The sequence below is a fragment of the Octopus bimaculoides genome, chromosome 9, assembly GCF_046866305.1.
Source record: "Octopus bimaculoides isolate indiv1 chromosome 9, ASM4686630v1, whole genome shotgun sequence".
NCBI classification, from domain to species: Eukaryota; Metazoa; Mollusca; class Cephalopoda; order Octopoda; family Octopodidae; genus Octopus; species Octopus bimaculoides.
In genome coordinates this window covers 82,178,596-82,203,210 of record NC_142936.1, presented here as the reverse complement: position 1 = coordinate 82,203,210, position 24,615 = coordinate 82,178,596, and the positions used below count along the sequence as shown (strand labels likewise).

Genomic DNA, 24,615 nt, shown 5'->3' with positions numbered 1-24,615 from the left:
CATTCTGAGTTCAAATTCTGCTGAGGTTAACTTTGACTTCCATCTTTTTGGGGTCAATAAATTAAGCACCAGTGAAACACTGGGGTCAATGCAATCAACTAGTCCCCTCCCTACAAAATTTCAGACCTTATGCCTTTAGTAGAAAAGGTTACTATTATTATTACATTGACCTGGAGCAGTGGTTTTTCGATTGGGGTCCATATAAGATTTTGTCAAATGCGCAATAAATTGGTTATTACTTCTAAAATAAACAAAATATTTTAACAATTTTTTAAATACAGTTCTTAAGATTTAATTATAAAAAGTTAAAGAAGTGATTTTAAATTCTCAATCGCAGGATAATGCTAACCACCTACACATTTTTCTGCAAAACAGGGGTTGTTCAGGCTATATTATTAGCATTATCCTGCAATTGAGAATTTAAAATCACTTCTTTAACTTTCTAAGACATCTCAAAGATTCTAAAAGCAAACTTTGTTTGTTTGTTTACGTTTATCGTAATTTGAATTTAATTATAAAAATATATTCAGATTTTTCTAAAACATCGAATATTTATGAGGGTCTACCTGATTAAAATAGAAGCCAACGGGGTCCATAGGCAAAAAAACAAAAACAACAAAAAAAAAACAGTTGAGAACCACTGATCTTGAGAATGAGCAGAGACAGAAATGAGACCAAGAGGACTCCTATGTCCTGCAGAAGACACCAATCTGTCTACTGCTGGTATAATGATAATATCAACCCAGAACAACCTGTAATGTGGTCGAGGAAGGACATCAAAAATAAAAACTGTCAAAAAAGGAACATATGAGGAAACATGATTTTGTAACCTTATCTACGAGGGTAGTAACTAATTAAGAACCAACAAACACAGACTGTGATAACCTGTCCAACCTGTGCAAGCATGCAAAATGGATATAAAATAATGTTGTTGTTGTTGTTATTTATTCCAGAGCAGCTTTGGTAAGGCATTTATGATCAATGGCATTCAAGCTATGAGTGTTATGTCCTTTTACTCAATGCTCAGATCCATATCATTCAAAGCAAAGCAAAGGAGTCTCTGCATATCACTAGACCTGCTAGAAGTAGTAGCACACCATCTCCCTCAATTCACATCCAACAATCTTTTAAAGAAAAAGAGAAAGGACAAATTGGAAAATGTGGTTCTGAGTCCTTTACTCATATATAAACAGGCAGAGGGATCATGGCTGGAATGCTTTCAATAAGGCTTTAATCAGGTTTGATTTGGGATGAAACATCATCCACTGCATCATTTTCCTTAAGCTGGCAGTGTAGTTTGATGGAAATTTGGCTGCTATTTCTAGCAGGACAAGCGACTATATAAAGGTCCTGCCACTGGCTTGCTAGAGACAGTGTAATAAATTTCAGTCACATGACACAAACCGATAATGTAAAAATAATGTTAACGAGAAGGTAAAGACACATTGTTAAGCAATTGTACTTCGAGACAAGGAAGCCTGTTATTCGACTGGTTGGAAAAAGCAGCCAAATCTCCCTTGTAGTTACATCCTATTGTTTTTTTAAAAAAGGAAGGAGACATTGGATAATGTAGACTTAGAAAAATTGTTGTTGTTGGCACTCTGTCGCTTACGACGTCGAGGGTTCCAGTTGATCCAATCAACGGAACAGCCTGCTCGTGAAATTAACGTGCAAGTGGCTGAGCACTCCACAGACACGTGTACCCTTAACGTAGTTCTCAGGGATATTCAGCGTGACACAGTGTGTGACAAGGCTGACCCTTTGAATTACAGGCACAACAGAAACAGGAAGTAAGAGTGAGAGAAAGTTGTGGTGAAAGAGTACAGCAGGGTTCGCCACCATCCCCTCGTGGAGCTTTAGGTGTTTTCGCTCAATAAACACTCACAACACCCGTTCTGGAAATCGAAACCGCGATCCTATGACTGCGAGTCCGTTGCCCTAACCACTGGGCCATTGCACCTCCACTAGAAAAATTACATCTAAAGTAAAGACATGATGGTCATTACTGGAATGACTTTAATCACAGGTTGGTACGGCAAGGGTTTAAAGAACAATAAACAACAGTGCTTTAACAGTTATTCAAGAAAGGCTTAGAATTTGAAACTAAGTGAGATATGTAAAGCATTAAATGTAAAAACAGTAGTTTTTTTTACATCTAAGAGCATATTTATATTTCATATGTACTCTTAACAAAGAGAGTACAAAGAAGAATTTTTCAAGACTGTTTCTTGGTTTACTTTCTTTCATATGATTTTCTTGTTAGCTTTCCTTGTTTTGTGGCGTGGCTCTGATAGAATTCAAGAACAGATATTTACAGGTAACATACTGCTGAACATGTTGAGAAAAGTGCAATAACTACGAGACAAATGAAATGTTATTTTAGCAGCAATAGCTACTGTAGACAAGAGAAACTAAAGCAAGGTGGCCCTCCTGGTATGCTTGCATAAAGGGTGTGTATGTGGCAGTGAAGTAATTTAATATCTTAATGATTAGGCAGCATTCATGAAAGGGTAACTGGCTAGTGTCATCACTCTAGAACATTGAACTTGTAATCAATCGCAAAGCATAGTCCTCTTTTTGCTTTGTTTTCAGACTGATACACGTCATTAAAAGATGTATATACACATACACACACGTGTGTATATATATATCTTCATTTAACATCTGCTTTCCATGCTGGCATGGGTTAGATGGGTTTACTGTAAGTGGTAAACCAGAGACCTACACCAGATTCAAGTTTGATTTGGCTTGGTTTCTATGGTTGGATGCCCTTCCTAACACCAACCACTCCAAGAGTGTAATGGGTGTCTTTTACGTGACCATGACTACAGTTTTACTTAGCTTGATGAACTGTATACTGAGGATACGAGATGTTTTGGCACAACTGTTTTGGCACTGCTGATTCGATGCTGACTTTTTTGACATCAGACGTTTTAATGTTTCCCTCTCTCTCTTTCCCTCCCTCCTTTTCTATCTTTATGTGTGTGTTTGACATGGGACGTCTTAATATTTCTCTTGCTCTTTCCCTCCCTTTCTCTTGCTTTATGTGTGTGAGCATATTTCACTTTATGTGTATGAGGAGAAGTTAAAGTGTTTACATTAATTGTGTTCGATTAATAAATTGCAGTGTCTCTTTTTCTATTTTAATATTTTTGCACTCGTGTAGATCACTAAGAGCACCGTCTGAGCGTGATCGTTGCCAGAGCACCAGCTGTCTGGCTTCCGTGCCGGTGGTACGTAAATAGCACCATCTGAGCGTGATTGTTACCAACGTCGCCTTCCTGGCATGTGAAAAGGCATTCGAGCGAGTTCGTTGCCAGTACCGCTGGACTGGCTCCTGTGCAGGTGGCACGTAAAATACACCATTTTGAGCATGGCCGTTGCCAGTACCACCTGACTGGCCTTCATGCTGGTGGCATGTAAAAGTACCCACTACACTCTCGGAGTGGTTGGCATTAGGAAGGGCATCCAGCTGTAGAAACTCTGCGAAATCAGATTGGAGCCTGGTGTAGTCATCTGGTTCACCAGTCCTCAGTCAAATCGTCCAACCCATGCTAGCATGGAGAGCGGACGTTAAACGATGATGATGATGTGTGTTTGCCTCCAGCATCACAAAAATATTGTTGCCAAAACAGGCTGAATGTCAAGTCAGTTGTGCCAAATCCTCTGAGTGCAAACAACTGTGCTAAATCATCTCATTCCAGCAATATGGATGTGAAAATATGCAGCTTTACTTGTAAGGTTTATCAAAAGACGTAGGACCCTAATGATGTGGCTGTGTAGTAAGAAGTTTGCTTCCAAACCACATGGCACCCTGGGTGTCTTCTACTATAACCCTAAGCCAACCAATTCCTTGTTAGTGGATTTGGTAGATGGAAACTGAAAGAAGCCCATCACATATATATATATATATATGTGTGTAGGCCCCTTCCAATTGACTGTTGGTGTTGGTTTGTCTACATCCCTGTAACTCAGTGATTCTGCGAAAAGAGACCAACAGAATAAGTACCAGACTATAAAGAAAAAGTACTGGGGTTGATTTGTTTGACCATAAACCCTTCAAGGTGGTGCACCAGCATGGCCATGATATAATGACTGGTATCTGCACAGTTTGTGCCTCCCAAATTCCTCTCTTAAGCCACTGGACAAACCATGGTACTCATTGCTCAAGGTTCCACACAGTAGAATAGAACCTACAGCAATGAAGTTGCTTCACACCACAGCCATAGAGGCACTGATATAAAAATATTTCTCTGTATAACAATACTTCGAAGTTTTGTTGCATATAGAAAGATTGTATTAATATATTTGCAGAAAATTTAGAGAAGTCTGGCTCATGCTAATAACTTAGTAAGATCAAAGAGTCACAGACATGCTGCAAGTTCCATGAACAAAGCATTTTCCCCTTAGAACAGTTGAATTATGGAATAGACTCTCTCTCCATTATTTTTCTCCAGAATAAGGCCGCGAGCTGGTCAGCGATATTTCGTCTGTCTTTACGTTCTGAGTTCAAATTCTGCCAAAGTCGACTTTGCCTTTCATCCTTTCGGGGTTGATAAATTAAGTACCAGTTGCGTACTGGGGTGGATCTAATCAACTGTCCCCCTCCCCAAAAATTTCGGGCCTTGTGCCTAGAGCAGAAAAGATTATTTTTCTGCAGAATATCACATTGGTCTCTGTAAATTCAAGCTTCACAAATACCTTTCCAAATGTTGGAAGTTTCCATCATTTCAATATTCTTTTACCAATTCTTTTATTACCATTTTATTCCCTTCTGTTAGCTCCTTTATTGTCATCACATTGACTATATTTTATCACTATCTCTTCTTTTATTATTTCAATGTATTTCATAAAATTTTTTTTGTGAATTATTTCATTACCATCTTTTATTGCTACCTTCAATATGCATGGATATCAAGACTTTTTGTAGCATTACTGCCTCTCCTCTTTCTCCTAACTCTTTTTCTGAAAGTAGCTAATGGGCCCTGTTTGATTAAAGAAAGTAAATATTCTATCGCATGCACTGAAGTATGCTTTAAACAAAATTACAGAGTGCACTGTATGAACCAACATGGAGGCCTCTATGCTGTTGTTTGACCTGCTAGAATTAGTAGCCAAGTCTCGCCTAACTTATGTCCTGCTACCTTTAAGAAAAAAGACAAATAAGTATCAATATGGATTAATAAAATAGGTGATGGTCATAACTGGAATGATCATGACCATATATCTGCTCAGTCAAGTTGACCTGGGGTTAAATAACAACATGACTAGGTACATTTCACTGCTGGAAGTAACAAGATAAGGGTGGGCCCTGCCAGGCTCTGTTGCCCTAAATATCCTACATGAAATCAAAACTGTCAATGATATTGTGATCGGTCAATGAGCTACAAGATCACCCCACCACTACAATGGCCAAAAGATTCCCTGTACATTGAAGAAAGGGAAGGGAATAGCTTACGATGCACATATTGGTGAAATTGGTACAATGACAGGAAGAAATGTTTAGCAGTAGATTTTGAAATATGAAATGAAACAGTATTTAAAAAAAAATATTTTATTAAGTTCCATGTAAGAGGGATGGTGTGTATATTCTCTCCAATGATGATGATGATGATGATGATGAAGTGGTGATTGACCCCCAGCTTAAACATCTGCAAATTTATGCCTGCTGTATGCGTACTTAATTAAATAAACTGAATGGTAATGTAAATCTAATTGTGAAACTAAGTTCAGATGATGTTATGAGATCTGTCTACAAATAAGAATGAATACACACATGCTCTGAGAATAAATGATATCTGGATGAACAAATAGGATTGTTTGAGTGATTTATGATGCTGAAAATCAGTGGATGAACATGGAGCAATGTTAGCGAAAATGGTAACGTGTTTACAGCTAAATGTGAAGAAATATAAATGATTGATGTCATGATAGAATAAAGTGGTCAAGCAAACTTGTTTTATAATATGAAATTTATGAGTTTGGGTAAGTTTATATGGCATGCAGAGAGGATGAATTTAATGTTTTAGTTCTGTCCTTTTGTCTGATAGAAAAAATATATATATATATTTTCTCTTTTATGTTTTCTTCAGTATATTTTCTTTTCTTTTTTGGATGAAGAGACAACCCCCAAAACATCAATTTTGTCACCTACTCATGACTACAATATATCTAAACACCTAAAATTCACAGCATAATTTTTGCTAATGCTGATCACTTTAAATGCCTAAGGATATTATTTCTGCCCTATACTTGTTGCTTAATAACAAAACAAAACAAAACCAGCATGATGATATTTCTAAAAATTTCTAGATACAGCATGCAGCCTGGTTAAATATCCTCTCCAAGCTTACGAGTACATTTAGTAGAGTTTGTTCTGTTGCAAGAATTTAGATCAAGCAACCACATAGTACACATGCACACTCTACAGTTCTCTAGATATAATGAGAGAGAGAGAGAGAAATCCGTCACTTTCTAAGAATATCAGCTTTCTGGAACATACTTCTTGCAGTTTTTCATTTGCAACTACTCAAGAGGAATTGCATTAACCCCAGGTTTTGGAGAGTTTGCAAAGGATATAGACATAACTCCTTCCTCAAAACCAGAGTACAATAAATAAAAAAGCACAACAACAACAAAACAAGCCTTCCTCCTGGGAAGTAGCAAATTATTTTACAATTTCACCCTTGTGTCTTCCTTTGATCTGTGGGATAAATATAATTCCATGCTAGTTTCGGTTGATTATCTATCTGTCTTTAATGTCAGACACATTCTGCACTAGCTATTTTATGAACCAATGTGAGAATTCCTATATAGCTGCACAACCTATTAGAAATAGCAGTTATGATTTTCCTTCAATCATACCCTACCATTGAAAAAAAAACAACAAAAAAACAAAAGGGTAAGACTTGTTGAACACTACAGTCCCTTATCTCTCACACATACATATTATATACACACACACATACACAAATGACAGGATGGTCGTAGCTGGGACACAATTGACTATAAGCCTGCTCGTCTGGAGTTGACCTAGGGCTAAACAACATGTGATTTAATCAAATGCTTCTAAGCTACTAATACAAATCTAATACACCAGTGAAGACCAAACTTAGTTGACTATAACATAAATGGTAACTGCAAATTAATAGAGCAGTAGAAAATTATACATTTAGCACACCCACCCATGTTCATTATTTACAATGAGTAATTTCTGACTGGAGGCCCCGCCCACTTATCTCTGGGACAGGCCCCTTGTACATTGTTGTTTTATGAGTCTAATTTAGTGACTCTTTAAATTATTAGTTTCTCATAAATACATGGGAATACTGATAGCAGAATCAGTAGAAACTGTTACTTCATATCCTGTCACTTGGACCATAGACACTTAACTTCCATGTGACTAAGTCCATCTGGCAGCAAATGGGTACAACAGAACAGAAACAACTTACTGCTCTAAGCAGGAGCAACGGCAGCACTTTGTTTTGTCAACTTAAATGCACTGAACTCAACTCCTTCAAATGGATGTAGCTCAAAAGAAAAATGTACTCTGCCAAGTTCTTTTTCACTTTTTAATCACTTTGTCAAGGAGAAGATTGCAGGACTTGTGGCTATTTCTTTCACACAGCCCCTGGGACTGATGGCAGGAAGTTAACTGGAGATATGGCCCAAATGCTTGCAACAGAGCAAATTCCACTGAAGGCACACAAGGACCAGGTGGTGGTGTTAAACTGAGCAACATATTAAGTTTATCGTTCAATAATAGAAACCAATCTTTTATACAAGCTTCCAGAAAGTTCTGATCAATCAAAGTTCACTTAAAAGTCTTTAGTCACCTGGGTATTATGAGCAAACTCCACTCAAAGCATCTAAGGATCAACAAAGTGGTGGTGTTAGACTAAGTAATGTGTTAAGTCTTCTATTCAAGTATGAGAACTATTCCATTGTATAAGCTTCCAGAAACTTCTCATCTCTCAAATTTTCACTACATGTTATTAGTCAACTCAAGTGGAGGCGCAATGGCCCAGTGGTTAGGGCAGCGGACTCGCGGTTTCGATTCCCAGACCAGGCGTTGAGAGTGTTTATTGAGTGAAAACACCTAAAGCTCCACGAGGCTCCGGCAGGGGATGGTGGCAAACCCTGCTGTACTCTTCCACCACAACTTTCTCTCACTCTTACTTACTGTTTCTGTTGTGCCTGTAATTCAAAGGGTCAGCCTTGTCACACTGTGTCACGCTGAATATCCCCGAGAACTATGTTAAGGGTACACGTGTCTGTGGAGTGCTCAGCCACTTGCACGTCAATTTCACGAGCAGGCTGTTCTGTTGATCGGATCAACTGGAACCCTCGACGTAAGCGACGGAGTGCCAACAATTAGTCAACTCAGTACAGGCACCATTAAAGGTACTCTCAGCCAAGGTGGTGGTGTTGAACCAGGCAAAGGATTTACTTTCTTTAGTTATTGGATTGCAACCATGCTGGGGCAATGCATTGAAGGGTTTCATTGAATATATTTACCCCAGTACTTACATTTTTTAAAAACTGGTAACTCATTCTATCAGCCTCTTTTACTGAACTGCTAAGTTACAGGGACGTAAACAAACCAACACTGGTTGTCAAGTGGTAGTGGTGGTGGGCTAAACATAAATGCACACACATACACACACACCAGGCTTCCACACTATTTCTGTCCCCAAACTTTACAAAGCATTGGTTGCCTCAGGGCGGTAATAGAAGACACTTGCCCAATATGCTGTGCAGTGGGATTGAACCCCAAACCACATGGTTGGTTGCAAAGTGAGCTTGTTAACCACATAGTCATGCTTGTGCTGCCTATCATGGGAGTGCTAAGTGACTGAGGAAATATAGTGTTTCTTAGGCATAAGGCCAACAATTTTGACAGTCAGCTGTATGAAAGGCAGAGCTGATCTTGGGATTTGATCTCAAAACTTGTTGGCACAAATACTGCCGAGCATTTTCCCCAATGTTTTAACAATTCTGCCAATCTAACAACATTCTCTTTTGCTGAACCGCTAAGTTACAAGGACACAAACACACCAACACCGGTTGCAAGTGGTGGTAGGGGACAAACACACACACACATATACGATGGGCTCCTTTCAGCTGTCATCTACCAAATCCACTCACAAGGCTTTGGTTGGTCCGAGGCTGTAGTAGAAGACACTTGCCCAAGGTGCCACGCAGTGGGTCTGAACTCAGAACCATGTGGTTGGGAAGTAAACTTCTTATCACACAGCCATACCTGCACATATAAGGAACCTTAGCTTGTTTTATTCTTTATTTATTAGATAGGTTCATGGGGAAGTGACTATGTCCACAGTTTTCGCAAATCATCTAAGACCAGCGAGATTGATGCCATTAACATCCTGCATGAACACTTGCAATTCGACAGCTGCAAGAAAAACAGAGAGAGGGATTCTGGGAAGGATAGACTGGATATAGTGGTTAGTATAAAGCCCGGATACAAAGAGTGTTAGGAAGAGGAGAGATGAGTGACATGAGGGGGTATTAGAATAGCAGTCATGAGGAGTAGAGGCCATGATAGTAACAGCAGAAAGAGCAGAGAGAGAGAGAGAGAGAGAGAGAGAGTAAACAGTATTTTCCTGGGGAAGAAGATGGAGTGTGTTAGTGAGTTGTGACTTTATGTTAATCAATCAGGTGACCCTTCTCCAAATCCAGTCTAGAATGGATGTGTGTGTGTGTGTGTATAGCAACAGCACTAGCCAAGATGTGTGAAGGTGTGTGGCTTAGTGGTTAGGGTATTTGGCTCATGGTCATAAGGCTGTGAGTTCAATATGTGGTGGTGTGCTGTGTCCTTGAGCAAGACGCTTTATTTCACGTTGCTCCAATCTACTCAGCTGGCAAAAATAAGTTGTGCCTGTGTAACTCAAAGAGCCAGCCTTGTCACATTCTGTGTCACACTATATGTTCCAGAGAACTACATTAAGGATACACTTGTATGTGGAGTACTCAGCCTTTTGCATGTTAATTTCACAAGCAGGCTGTTCCATTGATTGGATCAACTGGAACCCTCATCGTTGTAATCAATAGACTACCAGTATCCCAGGTGTAGGAGCAGAACTCCATTGTGGGCCTCACCTGAGCTTTGTAAAAGGGAGGAGTCTGCAGCATTTTCTGGCCCTCAAGAGGAAGGCCAGTCACTGAGATGCAGTCCTTGCTATGGTTAGAGGTAGAATCTTACCTTTCATTTGTTTCAGTCAGAAGACTGAGGCCATGCTGGAGCACTGCTTTGAAAAATATTTTAGTCGAATGAATCAACACCAGAACTTGTTTTTTTTTTTTTTAAATAAAAGCATGGTACTTATTCTGTCAGTCTCTTTTGCTGAACAGCTAAGTTACAGAGATGTAAACCAACAAATATATGCACACACACACACACATACACATGATGGGCTTCTTTCAGTTTCTGCTTACCAAATCCACTCACAAGCCTTTCATTTTTAACTTGTTTCAGTCAATGGACTGTGCCCATGCTGGGGGTACTTTCTTGAAGTGATTTAGTTGAACACATTGATTCTCAGTTCTTATGTTTCTTTTAAAACCTGATGCTTATTCTACCAGACTCTTTTTGTTGAACTGCTAAGTGACAGGGACATAAGCAAAACAAAACTAGTTGTTGAGTGGTGGTGGTGGTGGTGTTGGGTGGGTAGGAGACAAACAGAAATACAGATACATATACACACACATATATAATGGGCTTCCACGCAACTTCCATCTACCAAATCCACTCACAGGGCATTGTTCACCCTGGGGGTTACAGTAGAAGACGCTTATTCAAGGTGCTGTGCAGTGGGATCGAACCTGAAACTACGAGGTTGTAAAGTAAGCTTCTTAATCACACAGCGATACCTGTGCCTATGTTGAAGTACTTGAATTTTAACAATTTCAAAATGAATGAAAAGGAAAAATGGAACAGATATGGATGTGTGAAGGCTGGGCAGAAATGTGGTGAGCATAATCCAGTGGATGTGCAATGATGGTTTGGTGTGCATGAATGATTATGAGCTGGAAGAATTAGACAGTGGTGTTGCAGCATAAAAAGAAAGAAAAAGTTTATTTTCAATTGACTATTTCTGTTTCTGATTAATTGTTCATCGATCCTCCACAAGTCATTGAATAATAAGTCTTTGGATGTAAATTTTAACTGCATCAATCAAGATAGAAAGCTTGTGATCAATAGGCAGGTATTTGAATATTGGGTGGGGAAAAGAAAAAAAAGCCCCGAACCCCCCCCCCCCCCATATCAGTTGTTTGGAAAAATGCTTTCATGTTAAAAGTTAGAGTAAAGATGTCTTTGAGATGAAAACTTTTAGTGTTATCATAATGTTGCTCATAGTCGTTAGTTAAATTAATTTCTTTTGAAAAGTATTCTATGACTAAAGCAAGTTAATTAGAAAAAGAAAAGAAGAGAAAAACAAAGGGTAAAAGAACATTCTGAGATCAAATTCAACTGGGGTTGACTTTGCCTTTCCTTTCTGCAGGGTTGGTAAGATATGTAACAGTAATACCGTGAAAGTCTTCTCAACTACGTCTCTCTCCTTTGTAAATATTAGCCTTTTGTCTAGTTCAGTGGTTCTCAACCGTATTTTTTTACTTATGAAACCCTTTCATTACAACTTTACTCTGGTAGACCTGCATATGCCATTTGATAAAGGCCCCTGCCAGGATGCATACCTTCCTACGTTGGACACTTAACTCCGCTTGCGAAGACCTGTTGAGGCAAGTGAAATCAAACTAATTTCGACGGATGGCACCCATGCCAACGCCGTCTCCTTTATTGGACACAGAAACTCGGCTTGCAAAGACCTGTTGAGGCAAGCGAAAGCGAAATCGTGATGGCACGTGTAAGGACATTCGAGCGAGATCGTTGTCAGTGCTGCTGGACTGGCTCCCATGCAGGTGGCACGTAAAAGACACCATTTCGAGCGTGGCCGTTGCCAGTACCACCTGACTGTCCTTCATGCTGGTGGCACGTAAAAAGCACCCACTACACTCTTGGAGTGGTTGGTGTTAGGAACTCTGTAGAAACTCTGCCAAATCAGATTGGAGCCTGGTGTAACCACCTGGTTCACCAGTCCTCAGTCAAATCGTCCAACCCATGCTAGCATGGAAAGCAGACGTTAAACAATGATGATGATGATGATACTTCTTTCAAAATTCCTTCTTTGCTTTTCACATATTAACTTGTGTACGTTGAAAGAAATCTTGCTGTTTCTTGCAATTAATACATCTAAAGAAAAAATTTTTTATAGCCCCTTAATAAACCACTGCGGATTTACTATTTTGCTTGCATGGACTACAAGGGGTGTTATATGGATCCCGGTTGAGAATCACTGGTCTAGTTGAAAACCAAAATCATTCTATGATTGATAACAATGTTTGTCAATATTTGTGTGATGGTCAAGGTAGTGTCATACTATTTTGAGAGTTACATAAATATAATGAGAAAAAGAAAATCCTCATCATTTTCCTTCATGCTTGCGCACAGGTCAGATGGAGTTTATTGAAGCAGATTTTCTACAGCCAAATGCCCTTCTTGTTACCAACCCCAACTTGTTTCTAACTTGGGAAATATTTTCCCATGACTAGATATGTTTTCACAGAAGACTGGAAACAAAGGACACGACTTTCATGATGGTGACATTCGGTTACAACTATCACAGAATGTTAAGGCAAGGAGACAATAACACACACACACACACATGTATATACATATGGCAGGCTTCTTTCAGTTTATGTCCATCAAATTCACTCACAAGTAGATGTAATCAAATTAATTATATTATGCATTGAGGAGAAGAAAATATTATCTCGATGACTAATACTATGTTAATGTGTTTGCTTTGCAAGACTCCTGATGTGAGATCCTGTGTTGAAACAGATATTATTATATTTAGGGATGGTCACACCCCTTGCCAACTAACCACATGCACCACACACCTACTCCTCACCTCAGCTCTATTATTCTTCTTATTTTAGTGTCCTTTGCCTGAAATCTTTTGTTACATGTCCTGTAACCTCTTCAGCAACTCTCCATCCCATGTGTCTTGTCCTGGAGGATAATAATAAAGCTGAAGTGAAGAACAGGTATATAGTGCGTGTGGTTAATTGGCAAAAAATATGACCATCTAGTATATACAAATCCCAGAATGTGTGTATGTCTAACGCAATGTCAGTGTGCATACTCGACAGAGTGTAAGTACCTTGAGAGAAAAAGTTGAACCTAAGAAGCATCAGTTGTGGTGTGCAAGAGAGACGATTACGCTGGTATGGTCATGTGGCAAGAATGGATGAGGATAGCTGTGTGAAAAAGTGCCACACCCTAGCGGTTGAGGGAACCTGTGGAAGAGGCAGGCCCAGGAAGACCTGGGATGAGGTGGTGAAGCATGACCTCCGAGCATTAGGCCTCACCAAGGCAATGACTTCTGACCGAGACCTTTGGAAATATGTTGTGCGTGAGAAGACCCGGCAAGCCAAGTTAGACCAAAATCCAAGGTCTCTGCCAGGGATGTAGCCAGCCCACTTATGCATACTCCACTTGTGAAGACCTGTTGAGGCAAGTGAAATCGAAATCAAACTAAATTCGACAACTGGCCCCCATGCCAACGTCTCCTCCATTGGACACTAAACTCTGCTTGCGAAGACCTGTTGGGGAAAGCGAAAGCGAAATCGCGATGGCACCACCTTTCGAGCGTGATTGTTACCAGCGTCACCTACCTGGCACTTGTGCCCCAGCTTCGCGTTCCTGGCACTTGAAAAGTTATTCGAGTGAGATCGTTACCAGTGCTGCTGGACTGGCTCCTGTGCAGGTGGCACGTAAAAGCACCCACTACACTCTCGGAGTGGTTGGCGTTAGGAAGAGCATCCAGCTGTAGAAACTCTACCAAATCAGATTGGAGCCTGGTGTAGCCACCTGGTTCGCCAGTCCTCAGTCAAATCGTCCAACCCATGCTAGCATGGAAAGCGGATGTTAAACGATGATGATGATATATATTAATGAGATTCTTGAAAAATAATAGTGACAACACTAGGCATGTTTCAGTCCCATTAGACATCCTCCACAAAGCATAGTCTTCCTTGTATTTGCCAAATTAGTGATAACAGAACACTCTAATGATATACAATAATATGTACAATTAGGTGTCAAACATTATCATAATGACAAAGAGAGGTTACTTAAAGATGCGATTTGCAAGAAAAAAAAAACAACAGTCAAATTTAGAACCTTCATATCTAATGTAGTGAGAATAAAAATTCAAATTAAAAATACTTGTGCTGAAGAAAAGAAAACACAAAGTATTAGCTTGACGATGAATATTCATTTTAACTTAACAATAAGCTACATTGTCAGAACTGTACTAATTGAACATATCATGGATTACAGCAGTCTAATTAGCCTAAATATTTCCACTATTGATGTTTCATACTATGGAGGCCAACAAAGCTCTTTCCACCGGAATTAATTAAAGCATGATTAAGAATTTTTCATGAGACTGAAACAGGAACATACAAATGAGATCTTTCTGGGGATAGAAATGTGAATAATTTTTCCCTCCAACCTCCATAACTTACTGATTAGTAATTGAGTTATTAATTTGAGAATTTTTTTGAGGAAATTATTATCATTGGGATATTTCTTCCAAGTCACTTACATTCTGAGCTCAAATTTTGTTGAGATAGGCTTTGTCTTTCATATTTTAGGAGCTGACAAATAAAGTACTAAGTACTGAATTTGATAAAACTGTTGACGACCTTCTGCCCCCATCAAAACTGTTACGTCAGCACAAAAAAAAAAAAAAAAAAGATGACATGTTGAACAAACAAACAAACAAACTGTTGTTACAACCAACAAAGATGCATTACTAGAGTTTGTTTTGGTGCTATGATATCTTATAAATACATCAGTAGAGTCAAGCCTGCAAATCTGAGAATCAATGTCTGAGACTGTTATTTATAATGTCCATTTCTGTAGCAAGCAGAATCTCAGTATATGTACAGGTGCAGGCATGGCCATGAGGTTAAGAAGTTCACTTCTCAACCATGGTGTTTCGGGTTCATTCCCATTGCATAGCGTCTTGGACAAGTGTATTTTACTGTAGCTTTGATTTGATGAAGGTCTTGTAAAATAATTTGATAGACAGAAACTGAAAGAAGTCAGTTTTGTTTTGTTTGTGTGCGTACATGCACACATGCATGTGTGCACATGTGTATCAGTATGAACGTTTTCAATCTACACTGAGGTATGTCTACAGACTCCAAATGGTGATACTTGCTGACATTTTTTGTCAACAAATCAGCCATTTGCTTTCTTCTTTAAAATACTACTGGAATAAAAAAAAAGTCATTCCCTGACTTGAAAAACTGATAATGGTTGGCAACAATAAAAGTATCTGAATATAAAAATCCTGCCATAAATATCTCCCCTTTGAAGCCAAACAAGCATAGAGAAACATATTGGATTAACAGATGAACATATCAGACTCTAATTAGAATAATTAATGCAACATTCATAAGTCACCTCTTGCAAATGACTATCATTCTGCTGAGCTGATATCTGTCTACAGGTATATATTTTAATAATGACTAATGATTTCTCAGCAATTACTTTAGGCTAGAACATTGTTCAGTTAAAATCAACAGCAGTTATACAACAACAAACACAACACCGATATGACTAACACCAGCAATAAGCTTAACAATGTGGGAAGGAACCTCTATGTCACCACTAAACCGTTTAGAAATGGCAGTCAAATCTTCCTAGAGTTACCACTACTTTCTTAGAAAAATACTCATTTGATAATACAGTGTTAAGTTTTCTGCATATAAGAATATGGCAGAATGGTTATGGTTGATATGCATTTGGCAATAAGTCTGTTCAATCAGGACTAATACAGGGCTAGACAACAGTACCAAACCCCTGCCGCCACCAAATAATGCAGGCTATTATCCACATGTTTCAGAATTATAGATTTACAGTGTTTTCAAGTACCTGTGGATGAAAACTCTACTCCATTGCGTTGCAATACAAAAGTATGTGCTCATGTTTTCTGCTATGGTTCCAGGCTGACCAATGCCTTGTGAGTAAATTTGGTAGATGGAAACTGTGTAGAAGCCTATCATGTGTGTGTGTGTGTGTGTGTGTGTGTGTGTGTGTCCCCCTCATCACTGCTTGATAGTTTGTTTATGTCCCCATAACTAAGAGAGAACAGATTGAGAAAAAAAATGTACCAGGGTCAATTTGTTTGACTAAACCCCTCAAGGTGTTGCCCCAGGATGGCTGCAGTTTAATGACTGAAACAAGTAAAAGATGTACTGGGCTGCCACACAGTTTTCATCAACCAAATTCATTCATAGGGCATTTGCTGGCCTGGGGCTATAGTTGAAAACTCTTGCCCAAGGTGCTGCACAGTGGGACAGAACCCAAAACTACATGGTTGCAAAGTAAGCTTCTTAACCACACAACCATTATTCTTACTACTACTACTATTATTATTATTATTATCATTATTATTATGATCAAGGTGGTGAGCTGGCAGAATCGTTAGCACGCCAGGCGAAATGCTTAGCAGTATTTCTTCTGCCGTTACATTCTGTGTTCAAATTCAGCTGAGGTCAACTTTGCCTTTCATCCTTTTGGGGTTGATTGATAAAATTAGTACCAGTTATGCATTGAGGTTGATGCAATTGACTTAATCTCTTCCCCCAAATTTGAGGCCTTGTGCTTCCAGTAGAAAGGATTATTATTATTATTATTATTATTATTATTATTGCAGGAGAGAAGTATTGTCAGTTGAACAGACCCAAATGTATTAATAATACTTATTTCATTACAGAGAGAGAGAAAGAGAAAGAGAGAGGAGGCTGAAATAGCTTTGGAAAAAAGAGAAAAAAGAAAAAAAAAAGAAGTTAGTAAGGTTAGTAAGAATGGCCGTACTTAGAATCAATGGCATTAACCAGGTGAAGACCAACAGCAAAGAACTGCTCCCCACTTGATGAATCATCACTAAAATCACTGGAGTCTTGGACACCAGACCAGCTGCTGTTCATTGTATCTGACCTAGAACAGAGAAATAATACAGCACCATAAAATCAAGTTTATCAAGCAATCAATCATTACCGTAAAACCCACGTGGAAAAAAAGAAAATAAAGGAGAAAAGAAGGAAAAGAAAAGTGGCTGATTCTTTAGAATTTTCTTTTTTTTTTTTTTTATTAAAGCAGACTGTTATGGTGAATGAACATATGGTTCACACAAGTCAGGGTAGAATGAGAAGTGATTTTAAATTTAAAGTCAATAGAAACTTTGTATTTTTTTTTATTCAAAGTTACAGAGAGAGAGAGAGAGAGAGAGAGAGAGAGAGAGAGAGAAAAAAGAGATTTGAACATGGTTAATATTAATAATAAACCACTACTTTGTTAGCATCTATAATTGTTTTAGGAGGTTAGGTATTAGAAATTTGCATATCGTTACAGGTTAATTCTAGTTAGTGAGGCAGTTAATTGGCTTCTAAGTTATTAATTACAAATAACACTAAAAAGAAAACTATCCACTTTTATAAACAAATTTCAGCAAAGAATGTGGAGGTATATATTTTAGTCTTCTGTTAACCTTTAGCATGCTGTAGACGCATCATGTTGCCATGCCAGTTTTCTCCCCTCTCAATGTGACACAATGTGCCTGCAGTTATAGGAGAGAAAAATCGTATGGTGACATCATGCACCTAAGCATGCTAAAGGAGTGTGTGTGTGTGTGTGTGTGTGTGTGTGTGTGTGTGTGTAGGGTATTCTGGGATAGTGTCTTTTAGCTTATAGCTGATTACATTAGGTTCTTGTTTTATCATTTTGGTTGGGATTTGCATGTAAAGAGATGTAACCAAGTACCCCTAAGTATTTGTCTGATGATCATCTGATTGTCTTTTAATGCGTATAACCGAGAGTTTAAGAAGTTAGCTTTACAACCACATGGTTTCAGGTTGGGTATCACTACATGGTACCTTGGGCAAGTGTGTTTCGTCTGCTATAGCTCCAGGATGACCAAATGCCTTGACACTGGATTTGGTAGATGGAAACTGCAGGGAGCATGTTATGAGTATACAAATGCATGTATGTGTGTGTGTGTGTGTGTGTGTGTGTGTGTGTGTGTGTGTGTGTGTGTGTCTGCATGACTAAGTGCTGATAATCCATGCTTGATATTGGTTGAGCAGAGAAGTGGTAGAGATTTTGGTATTCTTTATGACCAGTCGATTTGTGCATTTGAAGACAACTGGCATTTGAAAAAAAATGCAAAAAGAAAAAAAACCCAACAAATTACTTGAAAAACTGATAAGGCCAAGTGACAGGGAGACACTCATAAAATCCTGCCTCAAATAATTTCTCATTCAAACTCATGCCAGTATAGAAAGCAGATATTAAATAAATGAACCTTAATTAGTGGGGGAGGGGAGAAGCATCTCTGACCTTCTTTGATATGGGCCTTGAGAATGTATGAGATATTTTGATAGTCATTTTGGCCCTGCCTATTTGGTATTGTTGAATTGATGCTGAATTATTTGACAGACGTTTTAACATTTCTCTTGTCCTATCCCAGTCTCTCTGTTTGAGCCTATTTCTTATGTGTATGGGAACTTTAGCCTTCCAACTGGCACAAAACCACTCCCCTATTGAACTGTCTTTGTCTTGCTAGTTAATTGGTGACGCCACAGATGCTGGTGCCACATAAAAAGCACTTAATGCACCCTGTAAAATGGTTGGTGTTAGGAAGGGCATCTAGCTGTAGAAACTTCCAAAGCAGACAATGGAGCCTGGTGCAGTCATCTGGTTTCCATCTCCTATCACACTGTCCAACCCACACCAGTATGGAAAGGAGATGATAAATGAAGATGTTGATCAGGCGAGGGAATGTGTTGATGTCAATCATGTTCAATAAATAAATTGTAATGTCCCTTTCTCCTCTGTCTGTATGTGTATATTTCTGCATGTGTGTGTGTGTGTGCCCTCCAGTGCCAAAAACTACTCTCGCCAAAACATGACCAATGTCCAATCAGTTGTGCCAAATCTCTAGTGTCCAAACAGCTGTGCCCAGTTGTCTTATTTTGTGATAGAAGGGACTTATCCTTAAATCAGAGACCTGTCTTGAATGCTTGCAACAGATTGAAGTCTGCTAAAGGCACCTAAAAGCCAGGTAGTATTGTTGAACACCAGGTGAAAAATTAAGCCTCTCACACAGGAATAGGAACAGTTGTCAATAGTTCTTGAGAAACTTCAAATAATTTTGATCAAAATGAAAGCTTGGAACTGGCTCTAAAGGATTATTTACAATGGAACAGTATTAATTGGGTGCAGGTAAACAAACTTATGATTTCATTACAGAAGGATCTCAGTGATTTTAGTATGTAAGATGGTCACTAGCAGAAATTAGCTTTAAATTCTAATCATTGTTGCCGAAAACAAAAATCAAAATCAAAAACAAAACCTAGCAATAGACAATGTCCTTTTTTTTGCCTTTTGTAAATCAAAAGGTGTATGTGTGAGTAAGCAATACCAGGATTGGTATACCATAAGTGAACCAGTTATTAGTTTTTACTAAATATGTGTTTAGGAATACTAATATCACACACACGCACACATTTGAAAGCAAGGACAACCATATTGAGCAGAAAGGGGAACGAGAGTAGTTGACGTTAAAAGTAGAGTAGCAAATTATAACCAGCAAATTCAAATTTCATAACTTGTACCGTCACATGAAATTTAAACAGAACAAGAATGTATGTATTCACAAACTGGAACGAAGGACTACTCAATGTCCTGAGTACAATATATATGTGTGTGTGGATATATATTTATACATACACACATATCTATACACATGTAAGTGTATATATATATATATATATATATATATATATATATATGCATGTGTACACACACACACACATCACAGGCTTCTTTCAGTTTCCGTCAACCGAATCAGCTCGTAAGCTTCTGGTTGGCCCAAGGTGCCATGCAGAGGGATTGAACCCGAAAAACATGTGTAAACTTCTTACCACACCTCCATGTCTGTGCTCCCACTGCATGGTACTTTAAGCATCTTCAGCTCTAGCCCCAAGCCAACCAAAGCCATGTGAGTGGATTTGGTAGACAGAAACAGAAAGTCTGTTGTGTATATGTATGTTGTGTGTGTGTGTGTGTGTGTGTGTGTGTGTGTGTGTGTGTGTGTGTGTATATATATATATATATGCGCATGAGTGGCTGTGGTAAGTAGCTTGCTTACCAACCACATAGTTCTGAGTATATATGTGTGTGTGTGTTTGACCCCCCACCAACATTGCTTGACAACCGATGCTGGTGTGATTACGTCCCCATAACTTAGCAGTATGGCAAAAGAGACCAACAGAATACGTACTAAGCTTACAAAGAATAAGTCCTGGAGTTGATTTGTTCGACTAAAGGCGGTGCTCCAGCATGGGCACAGTCGAATGACTGAAACAAGTAAAAGAATATATATATGTATGTATGCTGGTGTCATGTATAGAGCATCTGCACTGGTGCCATGTACAAAGCACTGGTGCCATATATAAAAGCACCCAGTACACTCTATAAAGTGGTTGGTGTTAGGAAGGGCATCCAACTATAGAAACCACGCCAAAATTGACAAATGGAGCCTGGTGCAGCACTTTGGCTTGCCAGCTCCTGTCAAACCGTCCAACCATGCCAGTATGGAAAACAGACGTATGATGATGATATATGTTTGTGTGTGTGTATATATATATATATATATATATATATATATATATATATATATATATATATATATATATATAATATATATAAATATATATGAGTGGGTGCTGAAAAGTTCCTGGCTTTGGGTAAAAGAAAATACAGGAGGATCAATTAATTATTACCCTCTTAGATTCAAAAGTTTATTGCAGCAGTCCTTCAGTTTTTCTAAGCCCTTCAAAAGAACTCAGAAAGTTGGGCCTCCAGCCACGTTGTTTGAGATACCCTTCAAGCCAGGATCTTTTCAGCCCCACTCCCACTCTTCATATATATATATATATATATCAAAAAATTAAGGTACTCAGAAATCTGGATGTTTGTACATTTACAGATTTTTTATTAATGTCACATATTAAATAAAGCGCTTTTCACCTAGTCGTGTAGGATTTTCAAAACAATTTGAAAATCCTACACGACTAGGTGAAAAGCGCTTTATTTAATATGTGACATTAATAAAAATCTGTAAATGTACAAACATCCAGATTTCTGAGTACCTTAATTTTTTTCTATATAATTTCTGTACATCACCTCCAAACCTTCAAATATATATATATATATATATATATATATATATATATATACACATATATATTTGTTAATCTTTTTTGTCTATATTCCCTATTTGTATGGTTTGGCTGTGTTATTTGAAACACTGTTTTACAGCTGGATGCAATTCCTTCCCTATTTATTTTTACAAGGCTTTGATGGCACAAGCTATTCAGAATATTTGTTAACAGGACAAGATGACAAAACCACCATCTGCTGCACTTTTGTATAAGTGAGCGCAGATGTAAACAAACACACACACACGTATGTATGTATGTATTGATATATGTATAGAATGTTTTATATGCACACATTTCACTATCTGGCTACCAAAGGGTTTGGTTTGACTGGGGCTATAGTTGAAGACTCTTGCCCAAGGTGCTCAGCAGTGGAACAGCTCCTGAAACCACATGGTTGGGAAGTGACTATCCCAACAACACAGCTGCTGCTGCTATATACATACATTACATACATACATACACACACATTCACAGATATATATATGTACATACATGTGTATTATCATCATCATCGTTTAATGTCTGTCTTCTATGCTGGCATTGGCTAGACAGTTATGGTTTGATAAGAGCTGGTAAACCACAGGACTGCACCAAGCTCCACTGTCTGCTTTGGCATGGTTTTTAAAGTTGAATGTCCTTAACACCACACATACATACACACACGTGTGGCGGCGAGCTGGCAGAAATACTTAGCGGTATTTCGTCTGCCGCTACGTTCTGAGTTCAAATTCCGCCGAGGTCGACTTTGCCTTTCATCCTTTCGGGGTCAATCAAATAAGTACCAGTTACGCACTGGGGTCGATATAATCGACTTAATCCGTTTGTCTGTCCTTGTTTGTCCCCTCTGTGTGTAGCCCCCTTGTGGGTATTAAAGAAATAACACACACACATGTGTATGTCTGTTTGATAATGCAAACTGGAAAACAGAACTCAAAACATAAGGTACTACATTTCCTTTTTTTTTTTTTATTAATTATTAGCAGAATTTAGAGAATAACTCAAGAAGGGCCAAGAGTTTTCAGTGTTGGTACTTGAGTCACTCAGCAGATTCTGCTGAATATTAATAAAAAAGACGTGTGTGTGTGTTGATGCACAAAGGAAAGAAAATAGCACTCAACACAAAGTGTGGGAGTTGAATGTATTTATTAACACGCTGACTAAGCAACAACATTGATCAACATATAGTTTATTGGAATGTCTGTCTGTCTGTCTCTCTGGGCACACACATGCTCACACACACACACACATATGTATCTTATAACTGTGTAAATAAAGCAAAGTAAAATGTATAAATATATATCCAGCTACTGAAGATGCAATTTTTGTCAATAAAACTGTGCACAATACAAAGGGGAAGGAAAGAAGAGCATGACCAATTGTTGGAAAAAATAAAAATTCAAAACAGGTGTACGAGTTACAGGTTAATATTTTTAGTTGGTGGTGAACTAGCAAAATCGGTGGCACACTGGGCAAAATGCAGGACACCATTTCTTCCATCTTTATGTTCTGAGTTCAAATTCTGCTGAACTTGACCTTGCCTTTCATTCTGGGTGGGGTGGGGTGGGGGGACATTAGAAAAAGTACCAGTAATGTACTGGGATTGATGTTATTGACTTAACCCTTCAATGAAATTGCTGGCCTTGTGCCAAAATTTGAAACAATATTTTTAGTTGGTCTTTCCTACATTGAAAATATCAACTGAATTAACACATTATTATTATTATTATTATTATTATTATTATTATTATTAGCACATGGGACAAAATTCTTAGACACATTTCTTCTAGCTCTTTAAGCTAGACGTTTAACCCTTTCGTTTCCAACCCGGCTGAAACCGGTTCTGGCTCTGAGTACAAATGCCTTGTTTTCATAAGTTTTGAATAAAAATCTTCCACCAAACCTAGCTGAATGATAATTAAAAACTAAAACTAGCTGAATTATTTTACTAAATTCTTTGTTATATTTAAAGCAATTGAAAGAAACACAGAGCATCTCAAAATAAATACTGTAAGAAAAGGGTTAAAATTCCACCAAGGTCTGCAATGTCTTTCATTCTTTCAGAGTCAGTTAGTTAGGCAAATGGGGTCAATGTAATTGACCGCCCCCTCAAAACTGCAGACCTAGAGCCAAAATTAGCAAGTTTATTGCTTCCTTATTTCAATTTTGACATTGCTTCCAGAGACTCGTATGATTTCTTATTTTTTGTTTTAAGCCTATCTCATCATCATCATCATCATTTAAATGTCTATTTTCCATGCTGGGCATGGACAGGAGTTTGACAAAAGCTAGCAAGTCAAAAGACTTCATCAAGCTCTGCTGTGTGTTTTGGTATGGTTTCTTAGACACATTTCTTCCAGCCCTTACTACTGCCAACCACTTTACAGAGTGTACTGGGTGCTCTTTACAGCACCAGCATCAGTGAGGCCACCAAGTAACTTGCAGGACAAGACCCTTCACCTTGGTGGAGTGAGTAATACCGTGAGACGGAAAAGGTACCTTGCAGTACCAGAAGGCGGCAAGTTGGCAGAATCGTTAGCATGCCGGACGAAATGCTTAGCGGTATTTCGTCTGCCGCTACGTTCTGAGTTCAAATTCCGCCGAGGTCGACTTAGCCTTTCATCCTTTCGGGGTCGATTAAATAAGTACCAGTTACGCACTGGGTTCGATGTAATCAACTTAATCCTGTTGTCTATCCTTGTTTGTCCCCTCCATGTTTAGCCCCGTGTGGGCAAGAAAGAAATAAGAAAAGGTACCTTGCATTAGAAGATAAACATGGCTATCTCAGATGGAGAAAGAAGAAAGAAAGATGGTAAAGATGTGACAGGGAGGGAGCAGAGGCCAAACATCCAATTTACAGGGAGGTGCATATAGTGAAGTCTTCCAGGGATGACCCAAAATTTGGATTTTATATATATTAGTTTTGTTCATCCAAATATCACCATTTATCCCCTGCGTATCCATATCTCAACTATTAATCCATATATATTGTTGTAGATGTAAAACACTGCACTTAATAACATGCAAATCTTAAAGAACAGATAGTAATAACAGCAACACTTATTGTTAATGAGACAAGTTCTTTTGTGTGCATCATTCAATAAACCAACATGGGAGGCATCAATAAAACTGCCACAGCGCATAAGGAATTAGATATTTTTTTCTTTTTGAGTTTCACAAACAACAACAACAACAACGACATTTACCACAATGATTCCTAGCTTAGTGACAGGA

At 38.4% G+C, this 24,615-nt stretch overlaps 1 protein-coding gene across 4 annotated transcripts in view; it reads right to left on the bottom strand.

Moving 5' to 3' along the window:
• LOC106867263 (uncharacterized) overlaps positions 1-24,615 on the bottom strand; it is a 113,500-nt gene that overhangs the window by 15,050 nt on the left and 73,835 nt on the right. For 3 of the 4 annotated variants that reach the window (XM_089357881.1, XM_089357880.1, XM_089357879.1), the window contains exon 5: positions 16,976-17,098. The exons of the other annotated variant lie outside the window; for it this stretch is intronic. In XM_089357881.1, coding sequence (XP_089214007.1) covers positions 16,976-17,098 — 123 coding nt within the window. The remainder of the gene's footprint in view (positions 1-16,975; positions 17,099-24,615) is intronic. 4 annotated transcript variants of the gene reach the window in all.